Source organism: Anneissia japonica, unplaced genomic scaffold (assembly GCF_011630105.1).
Source record: "Anneissia japonica isolate Jap-2015-1 unplaced genomic scaffold, ASM1163010v1 scaffold287835_len3118868_cov185, whole genome shotgun sequence".
NCBI classification, from domain to species: Eukaryota; Metazoa; Echinodermata; class Crinoidea; order Comatulida; family Comatulidae; genus Anneissia; species Anneissia japonica.
In genome coordinates, this window is record NW_022737223.1 from 3,025,879 (window position 1) to 3,043,921 (window position 18,043).

The 18,043-nt window shown below is 32.6% G+C and overlaps 1 protein-coding gene across 1 annotated transcript in view; it reads left to right on the forward strand.

The window, feature by feature from the left end:
* Nucleotides 1–18,043, forward strand: part of LOC117117156 (deoxynucleoside triphosphate triphosphohydrolase SAMHD1-like) — a 68,521-nt gene that overhangs the window by 46,215 nt on the left and 4,263 nt on the right. Inside the window, exons 8-10 of the mRNA XM_033261366.1 lie at nucleotides 8,714–8,845; nucleotides 14,146–14,199; nucleotides 14,786–14,946. Of these exons, the coding sequence (XP_033117257.1) occupies nucleotides 8,714–8,845; nucleotides 14,146–14,199; nucleotides 14,786–14,946 (347 nt within the window). The remainder of the gene's footprint in view (nucleotides 1–8,713; nucleotides 8,846–14,145; nucleotides 14,200–14,785; nucleotides 14,947–18,043) is intronic.

Genomic DNA, 18,043 nt, shown 5'->3' on the forward strand with positions numbered 1-18,043 from the left:
CACGCCTTTGCACTCGCCTGAAAATGTAGGTTACATTGACCATCATAGAAAAAAATCTAGCCGTTACAAAAATTTTTTAATTTGTCAAGTTGTTCCTTAGTAATGAAGCATTACATGCATCAAATGCATTTTTGCAAAAATGATGGATAACACTATGTACTTTTTTGGCCAAAAAACCCGAAAATTTGACTACAAAAACATGAAAATTATAGGCTTACCTTCGTCGGCCTCCACAGAGACTTCCATGATGAATTATTCTGAACGATATGTTCCAGGCTCCTCCCACATGACCAATTTAGGAGTAGATCATGAATATTTAATAATATCGAATTTACAGTACTAATGGTTGATTAAAAACATTGAATATTCAAAGCGAGTGACGTGTTTACAAGTGGGTTTTAAATATAGCGCGCCCTCTATAGTTTTTGCGTGCCTCAATATCGGACTTTTTGTCCACTATGAAGATACCGTGGCTAAAATTTCACCTCTTGCTTTCCATGCTCTTTTTAAAAAGGACTTACAAGCCATATCAAAAATAATATTGGTTTCGTTTTGTTCATATTCTGCATATATATTGTCGCTGCCTAGTAACATATTCAGTTTTGTATTTAAATAACTACTAATAAAATAGTTACAAATATCTTGGTGGTTTGTTTTATACAATTCATTTTCAAGCTTCTTTAACACATCAACTCTTATATTGGTAATTATAGTGTTTCTACAAGTGAATAAAAAATGGTTTAAATCTTCGATTTCTGATTTGCACAAAGGGCATATCTCGTCCATGTCATCGCTCCACTTAGATACTCTGCCATTGAGTTGCAAAGTGTTAGAATGTGCTTTAGATTTTAGATTTGCACCTTTAAAATCAATCTTATCAAGTAAATATTTCTCTATGCCTCCATAAAGAAAAGTAATACCTTGAAACGATTTAATTTGCAGATAGGTAGTTAATGATGGTTTGTTCATTGCACTTTCAAATAAGCTGTGTTTATCTAGGTCTTTAATCAAAGACTCATTGACATTGCGATTTTTTAATATCATCAATTTCTAAGTTTTCAATATCATAATTACCGTTTGAAAAAATTGGTTTAATTTGTTTTAACCAACTCCATTTAATACTTTTTTCTCCAGCCTTTAAAATGGCTTCTAGTGCTTTTCGTGACCATCGATCGGTTTCAAAGTTTACAAGTCTTTTTACAAATTTCATACGCTGGCAGTTTTGCATACCCTCAAGAGTTTGCCATCCTAATTTTGCATACAAAACCTTTTTGCTTGTGTATCTTGGCGCCCTAAGTATAAATCTGGCCATATTTATTTGTAAACGTTCTAATAGTTCAATATCATTTTTACCTCCAGACCATGTTGAACAAACATAATTAATTGAGGAAATAACAATAGCCTTCCATAGAATGTCCCAATCATCTTGATCGTTTAGGATAGATTGAATATACCCTATTATTTTATTACCTCGATTTATTACTTCATTGATGTGCTTGTCATCTGACAAATTTCTTGATATTGTGCAGCCTAAATATTTGTATGTGTCAACCTCAATAATATTCTCTTCACCCAATTTCCAGAGTCTTTTATCATTCACTCTCTTCCCCACAATTAATACATGTGATTTTTCATGATTAAACCTTAATTTGTATTTATTACTAAAATAATTTGCAATGTCTAACATGCTCTGCAACTCATTGGCATCGTTTGCTAATAGTACAACATCATCGGCAAAAAATAGAGAGCCCATTTGCATTTCATTAATGCAGACTCCACATTTGGCCGACTGAAGTAATTTTGCTAACTCATGAATGTATATTGAAAAGAGTATTGGTGACAAAACACATCCTTGCTTTACACCTTCTGTAACTTCGAAATAGTCAGTTTCAATTGACCCAAATTTAACTTTACTTTCAACCTTTTCGTATAAATTATTTAAAATTGGCCATACCTTTCCTCTTATGCCAACATTCCATATGCTGTTATTAACAACTTATCACGCCACACGGTATCAAAAGCTTTACGAAAATCTAAAAATGCCATATATGTATCTTTACCTTCAGTTTGTCTAATAGATGCAATGTTTTTTAAAGTAAACACATGATCTTCACAACGCCTCGTTTTTCGAAAAACTCCCTGAACTTCTGTAAGCAAATCATTTTCTTCAATATATTCAGAAATAAAATTTGAAAGCAACTTATTAAAAACTTTACCAACACATGAGCTTAAAGTTATTCCCCTATAGTTATTTAGATGTGATTTGCTACCCTTCTTAAGTATAGGAACCACTATACCTTTATTCCATTCATCAGGAATAAGTTCCAAAGACGTTAAACGCTTTAGTAGCAGATATAACGCATAATGCATACAATTACCTCCATTTTTTAGTAATTCATTTGTAATTCCATCTGCACCAGGTGATTTGTTGTTTTTACATTGACCAAGCACAGATTTTACGTCATCCGGAGTGAAATTAATATTATAAATGTATTTGTCATTTTCTGTGTCGTTTTCATTGCACTTTAATTTAATGTCGTTTAGCAACTCTTTTATTCGTGTATATTCACTGTCACTTACATCTGAGTTAACATTTTCTTTTCTTAATGATTCCCAATGTTTTACAGTTTCTTTAATAATATCTTTATCATTAGTTGTAACATCTGTGTTGGGGGTTTTTATACTCGAAATATCATTTTTTTGGTATTTAGAGCCTCTTAGATTTTCCCAAAATTGCTTGCTACTAGGGCCTCCATTATTAGAAATTTCTATACTTTTTTCAATGCGTGAGTAAGTAAGTAACTTTATTGCTTCTCTTTTATAACAGAGGCACAGCCGTAAAGACATGCAACAATAACAAAATCAGTAAAAACTTAATTACTGTGATAAAATAGAGTAAGAAAATACTGCGGTAGAACGAAATATAAATAAAAAAAAAGGGTTTACAAAAATAGTAATAGAGATAAAAATAAATACTAATACTAATAATATAAGTAAGTTGGTTAATACATCACTTATACACACATACATATACACATACACACAAACATATATATACACATATATATACACATATACATATATATATATATATATACAGTATACATATACATATATAAAATCAAACGAGTAGGTGGCTGCATCGGCTTCTATAAAATAGTAATAAAACGCATAAAGCAAAAGTGTAGAGTAGTCGTAACTTTTAATGGTAAAAAAATGGTTTTTTACCATTAAAAGTTACGGCTACTCTACACTTTTGCTTTATGCGTTTTATTACTACATATATATATATGTATACACACACACACACATACACACATGCTTACATATACATACATACATACACACACAATACATACTGTACATGCATAGATGCACACACATACACACACCCCTCCCAAACACATATTCACACATACATACATACATATACACATACATACACAAACACATACATATACATATATACATATAACAGAGTAAATATTGTAAATTTAATTCAATAACATTAAAACCAGACATATTAGTCTTGCAATAGAAAAGTATTATATATATCATTTCGTTCTTTCCATGCCATCGTTAAAGGTAATTTACAATGATTATCGAAAACTTTACTCGCAATAGTATAATTAATAGGGTTTATACAATTTGTTGTTAAAATTTGATATTCGTAATGGATTTCTAAATCATCAAACAAAAGATGGTATTTAAGTTCAGGGGAGCTTGATATGAATAATTCCCAAAATATATGTAAATCCTTTTTAAAGAACATTTGTAGATCAAATTTATTTAAAATGGATTCAATATTTTGAAGCCATTTCCAACTCAGTTTTTCTTTAAGAGTAAAGAGAGCCCTAAATAATAATCTTGGCCAGCGGTGTTCTTCCATATTTTTTAGTCTATAAAAGTAAGTTAATAATCTTTCTGATTGAATAGATTCAATTGTTTGCCAGCCAAGTTCACCATATAAGGCTTCCTTTGCGACATATCTCGGTGCTTTTAATAGGTATCTGGCCATTTGGTATTGTAAATTTTCAATTTTGTCAATAGATGTTTTGTTATTGCAAAACCATATACTGCTTGCATAATTTATAGTTGGTATTCCAATCGCTTTCCAAAGAATATCCCCATAATATATTCTGTTAAAATCTTCCTGTCCATTAATAATAGATTTTATATACAATATTACTCTATTTACCTTTTTAACTATTTCATCTATGTGACAGGTATCTTTTATTTTTCTAGATATAAACATTCCCAAATATTTATAATTATTAGCTTCATTAATGAAATTATTACCAATTGGCCATTTCCTATATATATTAAAGCGTTGCCCAGTTACAATGGGACTTATCAAAATTAAAAATCATTTTCCATTTTCGTGATCTTATAATTTTTTGCTTTATCTCATTTTTAACCAGTATTCTTTTTTGTTGATAGTCATTCCATAATTCATCACACATTTCTTTTTCATGGCTATTAGTCCTAACAAAATGCCTATGTTTTCTACTAGCTGATCGTCTTTCTTTTATCAGGTTATTAATGTCAGGATCCCACCAATGTTTCTTTTTGCGCTTGTTTTGTTTAATTCCAATTGTTTTTGTTGCAGCGCGAATAACCTTAGATTTCCATGAATCTCATAGGCTATTTGCCGCTGTAAATGCATTTGGATCCCACTCCTCAAATTCATTAGACAGTTCTGTTTGGTAATCTGTCCAGTTCTGATTTTTTTAAATATTCCAAATAATATTGTGTTCACTTTCATTAACTTTTTTGGTGTCTACATAGGGTCTCATAATTAGTTTTAAGAGTAAAACATTATGGTCGCTTCCCATATGGAATTTATGGTCTTCATCTACTATCATTTCTTTAACAAAATCATCGATTAAGTTTGTTGAGGCAACCATATAATCAATTGTAGATGATTGATCTTTTTTAAACCAAGTAATTTTACCATGACACAAACGAGTTCGATTTAATATTTTAAGATCAAGGTTGTCACAAAAATCCATGAAGCGCACACCATTTGAATTTACAACAGGATCGCCATAAGGTATTGCGTCACCAATACGGCGTTAAAATCCCCCATCAGAAGGATGCGTGCTTCATCATCATCGCTTTTAATTTTTAAAACATCCGCAAGAAGCTGTGTGTAGAGATCATCAGTTTGTTGAGCATCTACACCCTCAACAGGGAAATACCCCACTTCGAGATACATGTGTACATTATTGGTTCCTATGCTTGCAAGCATAGGAACTTTTAAAATCCTGCTCGTGTGTATGTAGTATGTACATTACTAGTATGTTATGCAGTTTTTTGTAAACAGGCAAACGTGACTTTCCAAACATCTGTTTGTTTTGTGCGTCCGTACCCAAGCTAATCTGGATATTTTTTATATATTTGTGCCCTATTTCATAGTTTTCTATTTTGACAAATATTAAAGCCATACTAATGAGAGACAATACCCCCTACTCTTGAAAAGACTAGTAAACTGTATGATAAGAGGAAAACATTTATGGAATGTTGTGTACTCTCGTTGTCCAAACTAACTGTCTTAAATGTAATGGATCTGACTTTCCTGGCTGGTATGGATATAAAACTTTATCTGCACTCCAAAAACCTCAATTTTATACTATTGCAGTTTGGATAAGGTTCTACAGCAGACAGAATAGAATTGTGTCATTTTCAACAAGATTGTTGTAGTCTGGGCCTAGCTATTAATTTAATTAATTTATCAAAGTCCTGGATTCTTTTGACTAGGCCTAGCCTACCCTACACAAATTCAACACATTATCTATTTATACGTACAGTACCTGTTGTTTTGCTGTACTGCTCAGTAAATTTAATTATTACCAATAAAATTGATGCGATTTTTATATTGTTTTTGCGTGCATTTCTTTAGGTCTGATTATGTTTTTCCAAGCACACATTCTTCGTTGGGTAATGCACAGTGTGACCACTCACAATTTTTGATATACCCAATGTCTGGGTCGAATTACCCAAGATTCAGCAAAAATTGCCCAAAATTACCCAAGCTTCCTGAAAATGCATTAAAATTTGAAAAATACGTGTTTTTCGCATGTATAGTTTCCCTTTTAGTTCAATTTATCAACCAATTTTTTATTGTAATTGTTTGTGTTAATTATTAAAATTAATATTCATGAGGTGATAATACAGATAGAAAAATACGCCCTCAGTCGGCCAGTGTTATCAGTAGATCAGTGATCAAGTTTTATTATGTAATGCATTAATTTGGTAAGATCAATGGCAACATAAATCACAAATAAACAATTCTGAACCCATGTTTATAGCAATTAACAGTCAATTAACAATGTTATGTGCACTTCGTTGAGTTTTGCTAACTTGAATGGACTGAAATATACTTTGTTACTTCTTAATTCTTCCTCTATGACAAAAATATTTAATTTTCTTAGTAAAAATAAAATACCCAAGGATTTGAACGGAATACCCAAGAACCCAAGACCAAGTCAAAATACCCAAGATCTTGGGTAAATACCCAAGCAGTGGTCACGCTGGTAATGCTGATCGGCAGTCTAGTTGTAAACAGAATAGGTCGCGCCCCCAAAAACTCTGCCTGCCCGCCAATTGGTCCATTTTCGTGGGCTGTTTTGCACTAGACATGTGCTTCGGCTGTGATGACGTCAGATCGCCCAAAGTTTCATAGTGCGTGACAGTAAACAAGCTCGGTGTAATCAAGAATGTTTTGTTTAACAAATTTATAAAACAAAGCAAAAAACAAATAAGAAACCCTCATGGTATTATTTTAAAGTCAAATCTAAATAAACCTAACAAATTAGATTTTATTCTCTACAAATTTCCTCCGTAATAAAATTAGCAACATGTTTTTAATAGCATCTTGAGGTGCATTTGCAATTTACACTGACGAATCTAACAAATTTGAATTAGACGTCTACTAAAAAGAATAACCAGTAGGAACTTGCTTTGTCGAGTTCCGTCTTTATTTCAGGTTGATTCCAAATGGTTTTTAAGGATTAAAAGCAAGAATATACACTAATTAAAACATTGGAATGTGTACCTAAATTTCACTTCATAAGTAACCAACAAAACGTCTACTGCCGTGCCATGTTAATCAACGGATAATCTCCATGGCAATGCGAGTACAGTTAAACGTCTAGTTTTCACAGCGTGTGGTATGCTTGTCTATTTAACTATCGTCTGGTTTTTCCAGTGAGTATTACCATCCTGAATTGGACAAATCGTCCGAGATTCGGAATAGGGAGTTCATGTTTTCAGGAAAGTATTTTATTAAAAGACGAATAGGAATGATTTTGGGACTTAAAAAAATGTTCGGTTTTGCGTGATTCGATTTTGTGGGCATTGAGTACACATAGTATTGTTCTATGTTAATATTTTTTTTTTTTCGAAAATTTGCAAGTCGAAATCTGTATAACTCGATCTTTTTATGCCAGTCCCATTAGATTCGACTTAGGCGGAGTCGACTGTATTTGCGAATGCCTCAAGGCATCAGCCCCGGTGCCCCAAACTCTTTCATTTACATGCTATAGCAGATGATGTTCTTTATCACTGGATGTGGTGAAACACTTGCTGAAGAAACTCAGGATGAAGTTAAGTCCCACCAGAAGCCCAGCCATATTTTATCTGTAAACATGAACTCTCCATATTGGACAATGTAGTCTTCAAAGGAGACAGACTGTCTTTTGGCACAAAACACAACTGATTTGAAAGACTCTTTTTGTAAATGTGACATAAGTAATACATTCCAACCTGAGCAACCAAAAGAACCACTAAGATTGGAATTGATCTCATGTCTGTAGATGGTCATCATTACCTTGTAATGGTATAGATTATTATTCAGACTATTTCAAACTCGATCATACGACAAGCACAAACGCAAAGTCTGTTGTCAAACGACTCAAGTGACATTTTTTAAAACACGGCATTCCTCTCACAGTGCAGAGCGATAATGGACCATCATTCAATTCTTGTGTATTAGCCAACTTTACTACAGAATATCAATTTACCACAATGAATAGCCAATGGAAAGGTTGAATCTGCGGTTAAAATAGCCAAGACTCTTGTTCAGAAGATCTTGATCCCAAACAAAGCATTACTCACATGGAGAAACACTCCTACTGCTGGATTAGATAGCTCTCCAGCACAGCGTATATTTGGACATTGAACAAGAATGTCTCAACTTTGAGCTCACATCAAACCAAACATTCCTGAGAACCTCACAGAGAACAAACAAAAATAGCAACAAAAACAGAAAGAATCCTTTGATTGTCGTGCAAAAGAACTTCAGCCAGTTGACATTGTTAGAATGAAACCTAAACCGCACTGCAAAGAGTGGAAGAAAGCATGTTTCAAAGAAATTTGACTTAAACGTGAACTGTATATACCATTGATGTGATAGAGTACTAGAGAGATAAAAATGCGTCGATCATGTGTTAAAAGGTTACGGTCATATGTTATATAGAACTTCTAATATGGTTATTAACCTGATGGTATTTAAAATATTGAGTGATGTTTATTAACACTGTTCTTAAGTTCATTCATGTTTTTTTTTTAGTTCACCGTTTGGTTATCAAAGTCTAATTGCTAAAATACACTTCGGATAGTCACACATGGCTATGCAATAAATACTCAACATGCTATATTTAAAAATTATTACCTTGTTTGAATTTAATTTTCTTTTCATAATTATTCGTAGGTGTCTGCAATGCTACCAGACAAGTATTTTGAGCAGGAAATACGTGTCTACTGTAAGGAGAAGGCAAAAGCTAAAACTGCAAAAAGTAGTTTAAAACTTTGGATTGCAGGAAGGAAGCAATACACGTTCATGGTAAAATATATTTTATTACTCATTTATACTGTACAGATAAAAGTTTTTAGCAATGGTTAAGATGCAGTCTTAAGCTACCCCTGTCCAAAGTCACCCCTCTTCAAAGCCACCTAATAATGGACTGTTCCATTGTAAAGTAGGGTGCACAATGGGGATGTTTGTTTTGATCTAGCTGTACAATAGAATTAGACTGCTAGGGGTTTTTTTTTTGCATTAGAACTACATTACCACAATGTAATTGTGTAGTAGCAATTTGATATTGCGAGTAATAATAATATGTCGCTCTTATATAGCACTTTATGCATAAAGCCTCTAAGCACTTCACATTACTAACCCGGTCATTGGATCAAACACATACCTGTACTCAGCTCCCTGGGGAGAATTCCATAATGATGCAGGTAGTAATCAGCCCAGATACCCACTTGTACTCCTGGTTGGAGAGAGGTAACCGTAGATAAAGTGCCTTGCCAAGGACACAAGCGATTTGCACAACAAGAGTTTCGAATCCCCAACCTCGAGGTTGGGAGTCATAGCCACAAACGATGCGCCAACCGCTCAAGTACCTTTGATTTATTCTAGAAATGTGTTTTTTTAAATATTATTTATTTATTGAGAAATGAAAATAATAATATGATAACACATGATATTTAAAATAATGATATCTTATTTTGTTGAAATTTCTTAATATCAAATCCAATTATTTTCTTATGTACTTTATATTTATATAAATACAGAAATTATTTGGTTCTTTAATCAGTATATGCCTATTTTCTTATAGAATTGAATGGTACTTTTTAACTCGCCTATAAATTCTTTAGTGAATTAACATTTGTTTGTAATTTGTAGTACGACTTTGAATTTTAAGACGATTGATGTTTTTTTTAGTTTTACTAACTTGTGTTGTGTTTGTTCTTTAGAGAATGAACATTTGTTATTCTTTATGTCTGGGATTTTTTTTACTTGCAGTCCTCGTCTTGACTATGGCTTTTAAACTTGCAATACGAAAACGCAATTTCACACTTATGAATGTATTCATGTTGTGGGTAAAAAGCCAGTGGATGAAATACTTTATGAATATTATGCTAGTAAAGTTTAATGGTTATAGCAATAATTATAAAATAAAATTTAAAAAATCTTATTTTCGTGTTTTTTTTAAATGACTTTTTGTGCAATAATAATGAACTACAACAGAACTGGATTTATTCAGATGTAGTGGGTGCCATAACACAATACATAAAAACTAGACTTATTATGTATGTTTGTACAACAAAACATAGGGCTTTTCCTCACTGCAATAATGAGGAGTGATGTTGAACTTGCAACACAAAAAGTCGTTAATAAGTATAAAGTAAAAAACACAGAAAACATAAATACTAGTGAGACTCGAACTATAGCTGCAATGGTAAAATAGCAAAGGTGCTATGGATATCCATAACCATTGCACGCTATGTGAGCCAACCCTGGGTAGGTCAGTGTATTTGTAGTTCATAGCTACTGCTGGGAAAAACCAATAAGAATAATAATCAGTATTTATATAGCTCTTAATGTTGATAACTTCTAGGTGCTCAACAACATAATAAACAAAAAACAATAAAAAGTAAAAGTAAAATTAAAACAGAAATAAAAAAAAGCAGCGATGCAGGAGATGGTAACATTCAAGTGGTCTCACCCACCAATGTCAAAGTAAGATCGCTGTCTCAATGAGGCAATTTACACGCAGGTAATCCACAAAAGGCAGCATGCTGGGCTCCGGCACTTTCCACCACAGGATAAGACTGTGGCTCCACTACCGTGCTCTGCTGAGACAACGACGTTACCTTGAGTAAAGGAAAAGGTGAGGCCACACCTGAAAACCACAATAAACATCCTGTAAAAATTAAACAGTTGAAAAAAAGGTGAGTTTTTAAAAACGTTTTAAATGATTCAACGGAGTCAGCATTTTTGATATGATCTGAAAGTTTGTTCCAAATAATAATGATAATAATGACAATGAAACATTACATATACTATTATGCATTATGTAGGCCTGTATTTCACATTCATTCATATTTATTACATTGTAATTTTAGTCTTGACATATCCAATGCTTAAATCCGTTTGTGTCCTGAAAGAAATGAAATATAAAAGTTATAAATAGTACATTATAAAAAACTTTCTTAGCTAAGGCCAAATAAAATAAATTGTTTGTTTGCTCTTCTTTTTTTAAAAACGATAAATAGGGGCAGATGGAAAAAGTTTTTTTTTTTATTAATTTATTTTTTAAAAATACTCATCAGATGGAATAAAAATAACCCACAGAGGCCTAGAATTAGACTAATCTGTAGGGCATCTGGCAAAAAATAAAGATAAATTCACTCACATTTTTAAAAAATTTGTTAAGAAAAAGCTGAAAAAAACAATTTTTTAATAATAAACACTTGTTCACCACAATGGTGTTTTTCAACAAGGCGTAAAGGCATTGTACAACTTGACAAAACAGAAATTAAAGCAAAAAGGTAAAAAATCACATTAAGGCCTACTGGAAGAAACTTAACTACATTAACTAAACTGAATTATCGTAAATAGTCTTACATCATTAACTATAATACTTTAATTGATTTTTATTTTCATTTTAAAATTTGAAATTGTATTTGAGTTTTGAGGGGAAAATTACAATAGGTATTTTTTATTAATTTAGTTAAAGCATTTTAATCATGCGATTGATCACACAGTTCTTTTACAGTATCTTAAGTTATCCTATTACCTGTGGTGCGCCACAGGGTTCTGTTTTAGGTCCAACTTTATATATTTTTATATATCAATGATTTGTCTTGTTCTACATCATATTTTAATGTTAGATTGTTTGCTGATGGTTCAAACTTATTTCACACATTTTTAAAAGACCAAAGAGATATAGATCACTCAGAAGTCAGTTTGTATCTAGAACACGTTAACCGGTGGTGTGGTGCAAATAAACTCACTATTAATACCACCAAGACACAATTCATTTTATTTAGGAGTAGAAACAAAACTGTTGTAACTGAAGGTCATGTGTTTTTGAAGAGGTAGAATCTGCTTCATTTGTTGGACTTATAATGAATAAAAATTTTAATTAGAAAAAGCATATTGAATACCTTAATATTATTTTAAGACGAAAAATTGGCATTTTAATTAAACTTTGACTATATAGTATAATATTATATTATTGCTTGAGGTACACCACATAGATAGTTCTGAAGGGAACTGTTGTTGTTGGTTGAGAATACCTCGACGTTGGAGCAACTCATTCGACACGTCGAAATATTCTCAAACAACAACAACATTTCTTTTCAGAACTATCTACATGGTGTACTGCAAGCATTGATATATATTATTACTTTGGGATGTAAACCTTCAAACAATATTTAGACTATATATATTCATCAAAATATTACGTTATTATTATATAAGACATTTATGCAACCTCATATAATGTATGGTCTTGAAGTATGTGGTAGTACCTTCCACACTTATTTAAATTGTATTTATTTAACTCAAAAGATGGCAGTTAGAGCTATGACTTTTAGTAATTACACAGCACATTATATACCATTGTTTAGTAAACTAAACATTTTAGAGATTTTTAAAATTGTATAAGCTCCTGGTTAGCGTTTTCATGTAAGATTTGATTAATTTACCACACTCATTTAATGAATATTGTAGTTTATTACATCATGATTACGTAACTAGACAAAGAAGAAGAGGAGATTTACTTTTACCAAAAATTAATTCAGATATAGGTAAAACATCTTTTTTTTTTTTTTTGCTGGTACTGTTATTTGGAATGAGTGGCCTCTATCTATTAGAAATAATGTACCTAGAATTTTGTTTAAAATTACTTTCACCGATCATTTATTGCTTTATGACTTTGAATAGTAAATTTTATTATATATCTGTGTATGCATATATATATTTATGTGTGCGTATTTGTATATGTACATTGTATTTATATACTTATTGTACAATGACAAGATATGATATAATTATTTTCTTTAAAAATAGCTGCATATATTTGTTGTTTAATGTAGGAATTCGGGGCTGGACTGGACTAGCTAATGTGCTATTTTCTAGTTTTGAATTAAACATTATTGTTGATTTATTTTATAATATTATATTTTCTTTTCTTATGATATTATGATATGTAGATAAATGAATAAAGAAAGAAAGAAGAAATATATGAGTTAAAATGCTAATAAATATCCCGGGACCCTTTAAGGGCTGGGGTCTCTGGCTTCAGCCAGTGAGAGCTAGGAGCTTACGCCACTGTGCTTTTGCCTTTTCCAATTAATTAAAACAAAACTCCTTTTCTAAACTCCGACCTGCTGGACAGACGCATGAAACTACTGCTAATATATGGTACTGGCATCCTAATCTACAATAAGGCCATATTAATAGCCTGGTTTGCTATGTCAGAAATTTGGCTCCAAATAGTTTTTTTGTGCCAAAATGGATTTTATTCTAAGCTAACTTTGTCATTTTTGATGTGCTGAATTAAAAAAAGTTTCTTTTTATCCAAGTCATCAGCTGCGGCCGACTTACTACATAAAACATGGTCATATTTGGTGCCAATAGAAAGGAAATTATACACTGATCCATTAATTCAATTATACTTACCTGTACAGTAATACATATTTACAGCGATATAGGCCAAATAATATAGTTGCGTGAAAAAAGGTTCAAAGGTCAAAAAATAAAATTCGCCAAAAGTTGTCATGTTTGTTATCGTTGCAAAGCTCTTCCAATGCTGAATAATGTTTTACAGTACACATATGTTAGAAACAGTGTAATTTTCTATATATTGTCCAGTAAAGTCCAATTATGGCATACCGTATTAAAATATACAGGACTCAATCGCGTAAAGCTTGTGAACTGGGGTGGCGGGTGGGGGAGTGTTTTCCTATTACTACACTTAGCACTTTACAACCGAGTCTTAACAGTGGCGTAACGCATGTGCTTTCTGGGTCAAGTCCGAGTACAAATGTGCCCTGGAGCCCACAGGGGTCCTTCTTACTTCTGTACTACCCCATCACTCTACTGCAACACCTTGACAATATGGGAACTTTTTCTATAATTTTCAAAAAAACCAAATGGACCAAAATGCCACAAACACATCATTAGTAGATTTATTAGAAGGGGTCCTTTCAAATACGACCTGGGATTTTACTATAGAGTTTTGATCGCTTATGGAATGCCTGTGTGCTTTCTAGAGAAATGCTTAGTTCCTCCAAGTCCAAATGAGCCCCAGAGAGGAATAAAGCTGTTTTTATATTTTCTATTACTAGGAGGAGAAGGATGAAATTGATTTTGACAACGAGAATACTGGCAGTCAAAAGAAAGTAAGAACATAAATACTTAGATGCAACCTAGATAATGGTACATATCCATATATAATTGTAATTAAATGTAGGACTGTTTTCCTTGGCACCACAACTATTGTTTTTGTAGTTCACTTGTGACACTGGAAATAAGATCCTCAATAAACAAAATATTGATCCTGTTTGTTTAGAGTGCTGCTATGAATATGAAAGTGTTCTTTTGGCAATATATTGAAACAATATTATGATTACAATAATAGAATTGAGTGCAAACGCTTACTCAAGAGTTTTTTTTTTAATGCAAAAATGTTAATTCTTGAAATGTACAGTATATCCTATTTTTTGCCAAAGTATCTGGCGTCAAATTTTAGATAGCATTAGACATAATCATTGACTTACAAGAGGGCCAGAGGTATGTTAGAACACTTGTGACAATCACAAAAGTTATAATAGTTATATGAAAATATGAGGCATTTTAACAAAAAACAACAAGTAGGATAATAAATGAATAATATCCACTTAAATATTATATATACATGTTTCAAATGGATTTGCTAAATTGTGTAGATTATTATTATTTTGTGCAATATTTGTAAAATAATTTCAGTTAATCAACGATCCGATACATGGAATCATTGAGCTTCACCCACTTTGTGTTAAGATTATTGACACGCTTGAGTTCCAACGCTTACGGCAAATCAAACAGCTCGGTTGTTGCTACTTTGTTTACCCAGGAGCTTCACATAACCGCTTTGAACATTCTATTGGGTATGTAAAATTCCAATATATTATTTAAAATTTAAGATCACTGTTTTGTAGTATTGGTTTATGCTTATTGTCAGTGGAGGATTGTGCCCCATATAGTCCAGTGACTAAAAGATTGACGCTGGGAGCCAGGAGTGCGCATTCACATTCCGCGACGACATAGGATATTATACAAATAATGAATGTTTATAAGTGCAATAAGTTGAAAGATTGACTGTTCTATTCAACAAGGTGGAGTCAAGTTGAATGGAACAGTCAATCTTTCAATTTGTGAAAATATTCTTCACTTTGCACAAATACATTACATTCTATTGTTTGATGGTTGCATGGCGAAGTAATATTATATATGCTTGCGGTACACCACGTAGATAGTTCTGAAAAGAACTGTTGTTGTAGGTTGAGAATATCTCAACATCTGGAGAAATCCCAAAACAGAAAATACTTATATGTTTTGGGTAGATTGCTGCTGATTGGTTGATTGCTGAAACCATGTGTGAAAAGGCTAATAAAAAACCAAAATTTACTAATGCAGTCTGTGCAAAAGGTGGAGGTGGGGGGGGGGGGTTGTGGTTAGAAAGCCAAGACAGTGGCATTGTTCTAGCTATGTGAGATCACATCCTGTTTCACCAGTGTGAATCATTCCACACTCACATGGAATCTGAAAAACTCCTGGCTAGCTCTGTGCTGGTGGTTTGTCCTTGTGTGTTAGAAGAATCCGGGATAGTTTGTTGGGTGCACTATAAAACACTTTAATATCGGCTTATAGAATGCGTTGAATACAGTGTGAAACCTGTCCTAAATATGGTAAACATACAAACTTTCTGGATTATGTATCATCTTGGCTATTGTTAGGTTTGGATATTTTGAAATCTCTCATGTGATAACCATTCAGTTTCAGGGCTTCTTTATAACATGCTGCACTTTTTTCAGTTTAATTCAATTCAGTCAATATTTATTTAGTATACAGTACAAATACCTATACTGTGATCAGTCATTGGAATAAAATTTTAAAATATTAAAAAAAAAGGCTGGGTGGCAACAGGCCTAGAGTGGCAAAAGGCCGGGTGGCAGCGGGCCGGGTGGCAACGGGCCGGGTGGCAACAGTCCCGGGTGGCAACGGGCCGAAACCCGTATCCAAGTTATGGTCTTGACAATTTCGGGACAATTTTCGTCTCTACAAGTTGGGTATATTTCCATTAAAACCATTGGTATTGTAATACTTCCCTCCAATTATTTGTTTATTTTATTACTATGGTGTTTTTTCATTATCATTATTAATATTATTATTATTACTATTATTATTATTATTATTATTAATATTATTATTATTATTATCCTATGCTTAATCTGCATTTGTAAGAGATTCAATTGTGTGAAATGCAAATTGTAACACTCAACTGTTGGGACTTGGCAGTACAGAGAAAAGAAATGATGTATTTGATTATCTTCGGACACTTAATTGTGGTGTATATACTGTCTGCAGGATATTGGACTGAAGACAGAGCGGATAACATAAAGAATCACTTGGGACTAGACTGTTATATGAGTTTCGGTACTAGCAATTCTCGCGGCACAGCGATTCTATTCGATAATAACCTAGAATACAAAATTAACTCTAAATAAATAGATCCAAATGGAAACTATATTATTCCATGGAGGTGATTATTCTTAATTGTGAAATCTTAGGATACGATGTAGTATGTGTAGTAAAAGTTTATGAACCTAATTTGGATTCTCCTAAATTTTTTACGGGGATCAAAAGTAATGTAGAAAACTAGAATCAACTCACCAAATTTGGTATGGTGATTGGAACCTGGTCCAGGATACATAAAAGGACTATTACAATTATAAAAATGTAAACAATCCAAAAGCCAGATCTGTTGTTTTGGAAATGAAACAGCAACTAAACTTATGCGACCGATGGAGGCAAATTAATGAATCGTCTAGCAGCCAGACCAGGTTTTGTATGCACTTTGAGGTCCAGAGAATTTGACTTCAGAAATTGGTTTAGGGTGGTCTAAGAATCATTTTTGGCTTGGTAAAACATTTTCAATATGTAGCGAAAGGTCAAAATGTCAGGGTCAAAGGTCATAGCTATAAGGTCTTCAAATCTCTGCAACTACTGGTGGTAGAGACTTAATTCTGTTATCTATTAGTTTAGAACAATCATCTTCTATTTCCTCTAATGGAACATTTTGCTAAAAAATGACCGGAAATGCCATTTCTAACTTTTCACACGTTTCAAGGTTGTAGCAATATGGTGATCATATCTCCACAACCACTGGTGGTAGAGAGTTAACCGTGGTGTCAATTTGTTTAGAACATTAATGTTTATATGTAGTCCAATAGAAAGTTAGAAAATGACAGGAAATGCCATTTTTGACCTTTGACATGCTTCAAATGTTATAGTTACTGAGTCCTTATTATCTCCACAACTACTGGTCGTAGAGTGTTGATTTTTATGCAGATTTGTTCTGAACATTCATGTTTCTATTTTGTTTAATAGAACATTTTACTAAAATATGACTGAAAAAGCCATTTCTGACCTTTGACATGTTTCAAGGTCATAGCCATAGTATCTCCACAACCATTGGTGGTAGAGAGTTAATTTTGGCACCAATTATTTGTTCTGAACATTCATGTTTCTATTTGGAATAGAAAAAATTGCTAAAAAATGACCAGAAATGCTGTTCTGTCCTTTGACATGTTTCAATGCATATGCCTATCCTTGTACATATTTTCTGTAGAGACTTGATAGTGATCTCAATATTCATTTACACATATTTCTGTTTACTTGATTGGACCATTTTTTAAAACAAATATGCCGATATGACCATTGACCCATGTCACAAGGTTTAATTTGGTCTAATTTTGTCAGTATACAATTTTATTTACAAGAAACATAATAAATCAGATCAAATGAAGTGGGTCTAGTTGAATATATGATACAAAAGTGACCTGAAGTGCACCTCCAGCTGACTAAGAGTTCAATGGATTTATGTCTCTGTAACTACTATACTGCTAATATAATATAATAATATCAATTAAAGCAAATAGGCATTTCATATCTGTAACTATTAGATGTAGACACTAATCAATT